Genomic DNA, 12,512 nt, shown 5'->3' with positions numbered 1-12,512 from the left:
TCGGGAAAATATATACATTCTTCTTAAATGTATGTGGTGGCTTTTCCATATGTGAAAAAAATACACATATAGCAAAGCAGTGATTAAGAGTAACTACCATTTCTAAAGTTGACTATCAGACTAATTCCTATGAGGGAAAATCTTGCATCCAATAGAAAAAATAAATACATTAAAACTGGCACAGAGAAAAATGTCAAAGAGAAAAAAAACAGCAGAAGTATTTTCAGACAACCTTTTCTTTAATACAAAGTCAACATATCTACATACACAGTGGTTTTAAACCAATTATTGTTTCAGTTAGAAGTAACAGTTTTGAAAGCGATAGCACTTGGCCCTCATACAAAGAAAAACTTTTTTGTATTTTTGATGTTTTTTTGTTACATTTTTAGTTTTAGTTATTTTTTTTACGTTTTTGAGTTTCTTTTTTTTTCCATCGAACAAATGTTCTGTTAGTTTGGCTGCAATATAAGTCCTAATTCTGGCAACTTTCACTAGTCACAGAGCAGAGAAGTTGAATAAGCTTCCAAAACTCCAGCCGTCTTGATTTGGCTTGGCTCCTTAGCGGTTCTCTCCTGTCCAAACAAAGGCCTTCAAAACTGTATGTAAGACTCTGTTGATGGGTCGTTTGTCAAAATCCAAGCAGTTCGAGGCCATATTGGGAACCTCAAAAAATAAAAATAAAAGATGCTACGTGAGCATGTCTTTTTGTTTCTTCCTCTGGCTGTTTTTGTGTCATTCTGTTTGTTTCATAAGGAGAAATTCAAATGTATTTCCATGTCCTTTAACACAAACATCAGGTTGTATATACTAACAATGTCTTACAAACAAAATTCATACAATACAGACTTTTAAGGGCAGTCATAAGAAACAGAGGTTGGTCAAACAAGCAACCATCAATTTGTTTATTGGCTACAATGCTTTTACAATTCATCACAGAGGTACAATTAGAGGAATTTATAACATTTGAAAGTGGCCTGTTGCAAGTTGTCTCCTACATTACATTTGGGGAATGTATACTCCTTGGCTAGTTTAGGCACTGGGCAAATAACCCTTCAAGTTTATTGTATTCTTATAAAAAAAAATTGATAGGTAGATTTTTTTTTAATGCTAAACTTCTATTTTGGAAACAAAGTGAAAGAGGCTTTAAGATAATCTTGTCCCAAATGTGGTTTGTTCCCATTCTAGAGAGTTACCACTAGAATGGAAATGTTGTTATATATACTGTCCATATGCACTGGGGAAGGACTGCAGTTAATTACTTGTGTAACTGTCTCACAGACATCTGGTTCTTAGGTGTGTGTGTGCTGAGCTGTGGTGCAGCCAATCAGTTAATCAGAATTTAGCAGAGGGGCAATGTTGGAGACACTGAACACTTTTGGACTGTAATACACCCACATCCAGCTTGTACTATTGAATCTTATTAGCTATACTGTGCCAAAAGGCACAAAAGGTAACCTGCTTTACATAAAACAATATACATTTCAAAAGCTATCCAAACAGCATGGCACCGTTGCTGCAGACTTCATAATGCAATGCAATGCAATGCACTGTCCAGTGTTTATTGTTGGAATGCTATATGCCAGTGGTCCTATTTTGAACCAGCCAGGGACCAGCACAGAGATATTGCCAAGGGTAGACCTCAAAGGACATCTGGATAAAAATTGGGTTGTTCCTGTTTTAAAAGCCCAGATTGTATATATGTACATACATGTATATATATATTTATTTATTAAGGCCGAAAATCAGAATACAACATATCAATATTTAATCTGTGTTAGTACAACTTATAAACTATAGAACAAGAGGGCTAAAACATCAAAATAAAAAAATGAATATACATTTTCAATGTGTACAGCAGTTAGTCTGTCAAGTACAGCAATATTTAATTGGTTATGATCTAATTATTCCTCAAATTCATTGTTTAGTAGACAAGTGAATCTACCACTTAAAATAATACTAATACTAATAATCATATTATAAAACAATTATATCGGCTATCGGCACAGCTCTACCAAGTGGTAGTAATTAAAAAGGCTGGTAATGGCACATTGCCAGTCACCTCCCTTTTACTGTTTCCAGAGAAACACATCATTATTTTTCCCAAGGTTACGATTACAAATAATAATGATAAAAAAATGCATACATCATATTTTTGTACATGAGAACTTAATAGTTTCTGAATGGTACAAAAAAGGAAAAAAACAAACAAACAAAAAAAAAAACCATACTAACATTCTGGATGATATACTGTGCATATATATACACACATACAACATACATATATACATATATGCACACATATATGCTCAAACACACACACACACACTCACGTTACACTTAACAATTCTACAGTGAAAAAATAGAATGTCTTTTAACATAATATGAAGAAATAAGCATTTATTTATTTATTTTCCTGCTAAATTTAAGAATGCAAACAATATTCTTTGTTAAAATAAAATTAAAAAATACCAACCAGGTAATGAAAAAAAAGTTTCATAAAGTTACAATAACAATAAGGCTTTTTGGAAATAGGAATTAGACTATGCACAGCTCCTTGACAACTCAATTAGTGAGTGAACGGATGTTCCCTCTGAGAGGGAGTTAGGTGGTGTCAGTGTCCGGGGGAGGGGCGAGAGGGTGGGGTCAGAATTTTATGCGTGGAGGGACTCGGGGTAATCAGATATGCAGACATTACCAAGCCATCCCTTTGATGCCCTGTTAGAAAATTTCAATCTTGGGGTTCGATCGACAAGTGATCTAATGTAGTATGTTCTGTGAAACCATACAATTTCTAATGTCAAGCTAGCGATCAAACTCTTTTGGTTCAGAGTTGGAAACGCACATTGAGTGAAGGAATAAACAAACAATATAAGAGACTGATTCTGTCCATCTGCTGGAAGCTATTGTGTTTTGCACACTTAATCTTGCCAATTTGTCGGTTTTGGCTTGATGGGGACTGAAGGGATCTTCAGAGATGTGCAATTTTATAGGGTGGGAAAAAAGGATCATCCAGAGATCAGGGGTAATCTTCAATGTTAGAAACTCTACAAACTGCGTCACTGAATTCGAGGCAATCCTATGAAATGTAGAAAATTTGAGCTGAAGGGATTTTCTAGTCTGGCCAACGAGACTGTCCCAAAGCACTCGAAGTTCCTCTGCAGCTTGCAAACAGTGCATCTCAAATGTTTTCCCTTTATTCCACAGAGGGAAAGAAAAGGAAAGTCACTTTTCAAACAACTTGCTGTAACCTCACAACTTCTGGCCCCAGTGCTTAAAGTCGTACTATGAGAAAACACAGATCAATCACTGTTCATTTATTAAGATGCTGACAACAAGGGGAGAAAAGCCTTTTGAGGGGTTAAGGGGATGTTAATGCCGAGTCACCTTCTCAGAAGAGGGTGGTCAAAATCTAGATGTAGCCAGCCCTTTCCCAAGACGGTTCTGCACAATCAGAATCTGTTGGAGATTCCAAAATTCAACATTTACAGAAATAAGCAGCATGTTTGGTAAAGAAAATAAAAACAAAATGTCTCTCAAAGGAAAGGGTGATAACAGTAATAAAAACAGGGCAGTGGATTTCACCCCAGAAGAGTGCCACTGTTAATACATTTATTTTAAAGCAAAATAAAACAGTGATTTCTTGTCTACACCAAAACATAAAAGTGGAAAACAACAGAAGAAAATACAATGTGAAATGTTTAGGCCTTTTCAATAAAATTAGCTGTTTATGCATATAGGTATGACAAAACAAAGATCACATACTTAGGTCTAGACCAAATCAAAACTTTGATCCACCCATGAATTGCAAAATGTCGAAGTCTGACCCTATTGTGTTTTGATTCATGAATAGAAAGTGGCTTCTAACTATAAATTACTCAGCAATAGGGTACAGGTTTGTACTTTGTGATTCATGGATGGGTAGATTTGAATTGGTCTAGCCTTTAGTATCTGTAAACTACAGTTGCTTATTATTTTCCAAGAAGTTTACGCAGTCTTAAAAATGATGCTATTTTTAACACTCACCAACCCAAGCTGGACAGTGCATTTCTACACAGAAAGCATGTCTAGATTATGGGAGATATCAGGTTTCACTCAAATGCTGCTTGTTTACAACATTTTCTCTGTTGAAATCGAATCTGTTAACTCTTAAAAGCTTGTGGTACCACATGGCTGTCCTTTATACAACCGAACTTCATAATGCACTATTTTATGAGTGTAGGAACAGAGTTAAGAGAAACGATGTAGATTTTGAATGATCGATTAATCGCATTTAAGCTGTCATTGAGCTTACATCACTGTATTGAATCTGAATGTTTTTTTCCTTCTCCCATAAGTTAATTTTTTTTTTCTTAACAGACCAAAAAGGTAACTCTGGTATCTTCAGTGAGCTGACAGTGTATTGACACAAGTTAACCTGTGAACAGCATAGTAAGCAGTAGAAAGCAATGACAATTTATTTGCTAACAAAAAACAGAATTGCGGAGTTGCTGAAAGAACGCAACTCATTCTCAATTTCAGGCAAAACATTTAATTTTTTTAAGTCGGTAGTTAACAGTAATGAACTGTGTTTTGTTTTTAAGATTTTGGATGGATCTAGTATTTTCTTTGCACCATTAAACATGAGAATTCTCTTTGTGGAAAACACCTTACTGCTTTATTGGTTGCCTTGTACTGCTATGAACACGTAGAAAGTCTTAACTCAGGGATGTAACTTTCAGATCGGGCATACAAATTTATATTGGGAATAGAAACCTGTTGGAGAATTAATAGATATCATACAGTTATATCCCAGTTGGATTATTTCACTTAAAAAAAAAAAAATATATATATATATATCTATATTTTTTGTTTGTTTGGAATTTGGAGTTTATACATTGTAGAAAATTATCTAACTGCAACATTCAAAGTGTTACACATGACATTCCGGGTAATAGCTTAAGTGCTTTACGAACTTCACAAAAATGTCACTTTGAATACATTTACGGGTCACATATATATATATTGACAAAGCCCCTTCCAAAGCACCCAGACGCAGATTTTGGCTCTTATAGCATAAGGATTAGCTGTTCACTTGCTCACAAATCCAGTACAGCTCAATTCAATGTGGACTAGCTAGACCTCTCTGATTTAGATCCAGGTATATTCATGGTTCTGTATTTAGACGGGAATGCAGTTTCACCCCAGGTTGCCTTGTTTCAGCCTGTGTCTGTCGATCAAACCATGACTCTCAAAAGCACAACAAATACATCTCAGTAATTTATGACCATAATGATGGAACGTCAGTGCTAATGCATTGCTGAAGACCATAAGCAGCTCTGCACGCCCAGCCATTAAGAACAAAACAATTAAATAAAATGATAAAGAAACTAATTAAACTAAATAAAGTCTCCTTCCCTTGGATGTTTAGAATGATTAAAAAAGATAAAAAAAAAAAGATTTTGCTCTTTACAAATCCTGTGCCTGAACTTTAACATACTCACAATTTTGAATGGGTGCCAGTTAGTATTGTGATAACAATGTTAATTCATTTCAGTAACTGTCAGTTTCCCATCACACCAGAAGTCAGGGTGTGACAAGATATCTCAGGGAAGAGAGTGTGTCCTGGGGGAGAGGGAGGGACATTAAACTGCACTGCTGTTACCTGCTCTTCTCTTGGGGCAAAAGGGATTAAAGTGGTGACTTCAATAACAGGGAAATTTCATCAGCACTCTATCCACTGTATTTTTCTTTCGGTTTTTGTTTTCTCATCCTAAAATACAGAATTCCTTTCTCCCTTCTTCAGCATCAAAATGTTGCAACATTTTGACATTTTGTTTGCTGTTGTTTTCTTTTTTAAAGATGTTTAGTTTCGTTTAGTTGTAATAGATGTCCAAAAAGTATTTATAATGTCCTCCACATCTGAACACTTGAGGTAAAGTTAGCAGTCCGACACTTAAAAAGTTCCCAACCGACAGCCCGAGCCTCCTTTTGGTTCCATTTCCAGGTTATTCCTGAGTGAGGGCTTGTGTGTGAGATACACTCTGTCGAAATCCCTTCCCTCACTACGTTCGTTGTCCTTAGTCCGAATAAGTTGTTTGAATTTTTTTTTTTTTACTTTGTTTTTTTGTGTTTGTTGTTGTTGCCGATGCGGTTTTTATTTTTGTTTTATTCTTTTGTTGTTGATTAAATTTCAAGCAAGTTTCTATGGCTCAGAAGACTGTGGAAGGGGCACGGTAAAATTGGTGAAGAGATGGCTTTTTACGTTGCATAGTGATCAAAACTTCCTAGGTATTCCAGACCAGCCTGGTAGCAAAATTGGTATTCATCCTGAGAAGAAAAAGAAAGAGAGAGGGAATAAGATCAACTCAAAACAGGGGTACTAGGACATTTAACCCACAAATAAAGCAAAACCGTTAAATGAATTTCAGTCTCTAGCATGAAGAACAGTTACATACATGTTCTTCATGCTTTCCCAGACAGTTCCACACACTGACATTTCTGTATGCACTTATAAGTGATGAATCACACTTGCCTAACAATACTTGAAAATCAGATACTGCAAGTGCAATATCGAGGCAGTGAATGTCAATGCCGTCAAAATGTTCTCATTTTGATATACCAACTAGGGTAAAATGAAGGCTGTTGTTTAGTTTCTTTACTTCAAGTGGTCACACTTCAGCTATTCTACTTCACCACGTCTCGAACGGGTATAAAGCTACACAATTGTTCACACAAACAAGCAAACCTTATAATATCTGTCTGTATTTAACTTTAGTAATCAGACAGATTATGTTTTGTGTTTTCTATTTTTAGAAAGAACAAAAGGAAATGTTGAATAGAAATGGATTCAATCTGTCTCAAAAACATGTTCTGCTTATTTCAATTCAGACTAGAACACTGGTACTTGTAATATACTGAATGACTCAATGAAGAATAAGTTATGAGTTTGAGGGAACTGCACATCAGTGAAGACTTGTAAACAAAATAAGCTAAAAAAGAGCAAGATGTATTACATAAACACTTATCTTAGAAAGAGACTGATAACTACCAAGACTTTCATATGGCATTATCACTAAACACAAACCTCTCTTGTTTTAATTGTAAAAGTAAACAGTAACAGTTGTTCTACATTTCAGACATCAATAGAGGCATAAGGAGTTTCTATTAAACATGATTTATGTCTGATTCCATTATGAAAATGATTCCTGCTTTTCCTATGCCCTCCTGTAGCATATAACCTCACTCAGGTTAAATGAAATTAAATCAGTAGAATTGAGAATCAGAGTTATACTAGTTAGGGTTTCCGGTTTTACCAGGACAGTTTAAATTAAACGTCCCAGTGACAATTTTCTCAAAATCGTTTAAATGTGCCAGTTTTTAGACTCTAGACAATTAAAACTCTTAAAACCTTAAACATAGACAAGGCATGTTATTATGTGATTGATCACATGAAGAAGCTAATATTATACTGGTAAACTCTAATTTCATTATATGTAATATGGTAATGCTAGTATAGAAGTTTTTCTGGATGACAACATAAACAAAAGGCACCGAGTGTGCATGGGTCAGAGTTGGGTGCCCACAGAGACACCCAGTTGCCTGTAAAACCAACACATCTGACAAATGACAGGCAGATGTTTCTTACATTTACAGACGGCAGAAATAAACCACTACCTTGAAAGATTAATGAATAATACAACCACTGCCTGATCCACTGGCAACAGTGTCAGGACAAAGTTATTTTTTTAAAGGAATCCCATACAAAATAAAAGTTGATGCTGCACATGATGTTATGAGATTAATTTATTTAGCAGATGCTTATTGTAATCGATTAGGCTTATGTGGAGGTTATCCAGGAAAAAATGCTAACACTCAATTTGTGAAAAACTGTTGAGGTAAGGTAGTTATTCTTAAGAATAAGTTACAATCAGTTTGCTACATTAGGCTGTGACTGTATATTTCATACTGATACGGTAACACACACATGGCTACACAGAACAGATTTAAGCAACACAAACATGCACTTTTAATAATGGGACATAGTTTATTTCTCCCACTGGTCAATAATAATGGAAAATATCTAGGATACTTAACTTGTTATTGTCAATGTTAATTGGATTATGATACAGGGAGTATTATAAATATTTTGTTTTGTCCCAGTTTCTACTTTTGGAAATCTAACAAAACTTGCCCTAGCAGCTAAGGAAATCTGGCCAATATTTGTGTATGTGGGACAACTGAGAGACACTCACCTCTGTTTGTACCATTGCTGGTCTCTGTGTCCGTAACATCTTGACTGTCTGGAAAATGTCCACTACCCCCTCATAGCGCATTCGCTCCAGGACAATGCTAAGCGTGATGAAGACGCCAGTCCTGCCCACTCCCGCACTGAGAATGAAAAGAGGAGAAGAGTCAGTGAACCTTACCCAATTAGATTTGTATGGAAGCCCCCAAGAAATGATCAATCTAAAAGGACAGAGGGTTCCCAGGATATTTTACCAGATGTCTGAGGGTCTAAAATATGTATTGTGACTGTGTGAAAATGTCCTGTACGTGCCATGATGTGGACTTCCAACTCGCTGTGCCTTTTATTTCAGATATGCTAATCCTCTGCTAAAAGCTGTAAGTGCACTGCAGATGACTTATCGGAAAAGGGTTTGCTCCCTGTGTTTCAAATACCAGCCTGACTGAAGATAAATTCAATACCAAAATAAATCATGTTTTAGTTAAATAAATAAGCAGGTAATCAATAGCACTCTGGAGAAAAACAATCACAACGGAGGCCAAACCAAAACAGCAGGTTAAATGCACTCACAGCTGCCTCCTGCCCTCAGACAATGACACAGCATTGCAGGACCCTGTGCATGACTCAGTCTTCACCTAATAACACACAGCACATCTATTGTAGTTCTGAAGGCTTGAGTTATTGTTCTCTCTATGGCCATACTCCAGGAAGTATAAAGGCACCTGAGGTTTAGAAAAATTATGCACACTTTCATCTTTGCCACGGAACAAGGTGACATGATGTTGTCTATCGCAGCCGTTTTTCTTCATTTGATTGAAATGATATCAAAAGCAACTTGTGTTAACGATTCATTACCCGCAAGGACTGAAAAACAACCCTGGCACGTGCAGTGTTTGGTCAGACGCCCTGTCCCAATTCAAACAGCCAAGCCCGTGTAAACTATGAGACCTACCACACGTGGCGTATCCAGTTACTGTCACACTTGGCGTTGACAGGACAGACTCAAATTGAAGTGGAATGTAGACTATGTCCTCGGGGCTACGTATATTAATGTTTTGCAGAGGTTCTGACAAACGTTAATGCATGACTTGGACATTTTTGTTTTTGGACAGAAGAGTTTTTCTCCTGAAAAATATCTAATGTGACCTTTAAGCAGGTATTCTTTTCTACTTTAGTCTTCTGCTCTTGACTTTGAGACGTACATTTTAAGGGAAACATCTTTTTTTCCAAAGGTTGCCTAGATCGGGTGTTAGGTTTCAAGATATGGAAACTAAGCATCCTCGGTCTGCACATCCCTATGCCTTAGGACTCAAGACTATGATACCATAACTCACCTTCTGCAATAGGGTTTTATCATACATAAAGAGAGACATAATAGGATAATGAAAATATGTGTGAAATTGGCATTTCCATGGGAAAATGGCAAGGGATTTCTTGTCCTTCAAGCTTTTACATAAAAATATTTTTCTTTCATTGGGACTGTTTATACAAGAGTTATTTTGGGCTTCTCTTTCATATGCTGTTAAAATAACATGTTACTTAAACAGCACTCAACCCCAGTACTTCTCCCAAACATGCCAAAATGTTTGGTACATTTATACCTGCCTTACTTACAACTGTACATGTTATTAATATACTGCTTCGGACATCCATTGACAGGTCTACAGACACCCCTAATGCATTGAGCAGATATTGGAAATGGACTCATTTGTATTCAGGGGAAAAAAGGGGGGAAAAAACATGTTTATAGTGGACTAGAGCTGAAAGATATTTACACCATACAGTGAACAAAATGTAAGTTAAATCTTTCACCATTAAGCTTGTGCTTCTGCCTCTCCAATAATAGGGAGTCTTAGCGTGGATTTGAAATTTTTCAGAAGCCAGTAAGCTTGTTTAGTGTGAAATTACATCCCAGTTTGGAATAGAAGTGTAATTGATTTGACAAATGATTTTTCTGTTTGTTGTGGTTGCTTTGTTTGTTTATAAAGGAAGTCAGTGCATGAGCTAGCAAGGGTCAATTAAAACAGTGAATGATGAGACGGGGTGGGGGCAGAGTTGATCTTATTTACCGGAGAGTGTGAAAAGCGGGTGGCATGCATTGGTTTTCACCAAAAGCAATGCAAAAGAAGGAAGTCCTTTCAAAATGTAGACGTTAAAAAACATTTAATGCGGGCCCCTGAAGGGTGTATATGTTTATATATAAAAAAGTAAAGGAAAAAGAGCTCAGAGCATAAAAGGACAAACAGTTTGAGGCAGAAAAGTTAAAAACGACAGGCAGAAGGCCTAGGGTGCAGAAAGAATGAAGCTCCACAGGGCCAGAAGAAGCCTGAGGAATAGCCAAAGTGACACAATTTAATGCCGGGGCTTTTCAACACCCCCTCCCCCAGCCCCCAAAGAAAAAGCTTTTTTCTGCAAATCAGTTACAGCCTGTCAAACGGTTCTTATACTTGATCAACCGTTTTAAAAAGATAGACTGCAAAAGCTGACAGCCATAGAGCCTAAATGAGAGAAAGGATTTAAATTTCCATTCACTGGAAGTAATCGGGCAATTAATAATAAAACCGTATGGCTCCATTAGATAGGAACTTAGCAGACAATTCATAAAGGCACACAGGCCCTATGTGGGCTGGCTGCTATTGACAATGCAGCTGAAATTCAAACTTTCAGAAATTGGCAAAGGACAAGTTTTGGAGCCACAAATGAAACACCAGCAAGAATAAATAAATAATCTTTAAAAATATATATAAAGCTAGTAGCCTATATACAGCACACACCCCTTGGGCTTTTTCACATTTTGTTTTGTTACAACCTGAAATTTTGATGCATTTAAATTGGATTTTCCCCCCTTTGTTTTACACAACCTACTCAACACTCTGAAGGGGCAAGAGAATAGTTGGTGAAACAACAGTAAATGAAATATAAAAAACCTGAAATGTCTTGGTTAGATATGTATTCACCCCCTTGAGTCGATATTTCATAGAACCATCTTTGGCAGCCATTATAGCTGAGTCTGTCGGGGTAAGTTTCTACCAGGTTTGCACATCTGGATTGTGCAATATTTGTCCATTCTCTTGGCAAGATTGTTCAATCTCTGTCAAGTTGGATGGGGATCTTTAAGTCTTGCCACAGATTCACAATCAGATCAGGTCTTTTTCTGGGCCACTGTAGGACATTCACATTCTTGTTTTAAAACCACTCCAGTGTTGCTTTGGCTGTGTGCTTGGGGTCATTGTTCTGCTGAAAGATGAATCTCCATCCCAGTCTTTGTTACCTGGGTAATATGGTGTGCTGGGTTTGCACCAGACATAACACTTCGCATTTAGGCCAAAAAGTTCAATTCTTTGGACCACAGAATCTTTTGCCACACCTTTTTGCAAATTCCAAAGGGAATTTTACCTGGGCTTTTTTCAGAAATTGCTTTCTTTTTGCCACTTTTTCCATACAGGGCAGATTTGTAAATAAGCTACTGTTGATAGTTTCTCCCATCTCAGTCATGGAACATTGTCATTCACCTTGTTGGCTTCTCTGACCAGTGCTCTTATTTAGGAGTGTCATAGCAAAGGGGGTGAATACTTTTCTAATGAATACTTTTCAGGTTTTTATTTTTAATTGATTTGGTTTTTCACCCCTGCATTTTATCCCACATTGAAAGTGTGGAGTATTAGGTCATTCAAAAATTCAATGATTGAGTCACATTTACCTTCAATCAGTACACACAACTCCCAGTTGAGAGTAACTATTCTGTTTAATTAAACCCTGCATTGACAGAGCATGGTATGAAAAACAAGAAAATGTTTTTTGGCATTACTACTGAGCGTGTCAAGTCATTTGATGCAGGTTGCCGGATAAGCTATTCAACTCACCAAAAACAAAGTAAAGCATTAAAAACAACACAGACTCACTAAATCTTAAACAGCTTTTGAAAAATGCGCAAAGCTAAGCTTTAGAGATTAAATGATTTATAGCCAATTATAAAAGAAAATGTAGTAACGGAGATTAGGGATTTATTAAAGAGAAAGCCAGAAGTTTTGCTTTTTAATTATTTTGAAGATGAGGGAGGCTATTAGCATACACAGACGGCAGAAGACATTTGAAATGAGAACACTGACAAAAAGCTGTAGCAGTTCATTGCATGAGCAGAACTGAAGTCCTTGTCTTTGTCAGACACCACTAATATCAGCAGACACTATTTATAAAAAGTTAACTTTAAACTATAAGAATTGACAAGCATTGTGTGCATGAGCCTGTTACAGTGATGTCACTCTCCTAGGCCTGGAAATCCCCCACA

The 12,512-nt window shown here is 36.6% G+C and overlaps 1 protein-coding gene across 8 annotated transcripts in view; it reads right to left on the bottom strand.

Moving 5' to 3' along the window:
* Nucleotides 1-220: 220 nt before the first annotated feature.
* The window catches only part of ptprsa (protein tyrosine phosphatase receptor type Sa), a 319,426-nt gene continuing 307,134 nt past the window's right edge, over nucleotides 221-12,512 (bottom strand). For all 8 annotated transcript variants that reach the window (XM_066696343.1, XM_066696342.1, XM_066696344.1 and 5 more), the window contains 2 exons: nucleotides 8,232-8,367; nucleotides 221-6,306 (listed from right to left, as the gene is read on the bottom strand). In XM_066696343.1, the coding sequence (XP_066552440.1) occupies nucleotides 6,238-6,306; nucleotides 8,232-8,367 (205 nt within the window). In that variant the 3' untranslated portion in view covers nucleotides 221-6,237. The remainder of the gene's footprint in view (nucleotides 6,307-8,231; nucleotides 8,368-12,512) is intronic.

This window comes from Amia ocellicauda, chromosome 22 (genome assembly GCF_036373705.1).
Source record: "Amia ocellicauda isolate fAmiCal2 chromosome 22, fAmiCal2.hap1, whole genome shotgun sequence".
Classification (NCBI taxonomy): Eukaryota; Metazoa; Chordata; class Actinopteri; order Amiiformes; family Amiidae; genus Amia; species Amia ocellicauda.
This window is presented reverse-complemented; position numbering and strand designations above follow the sequence as displayed.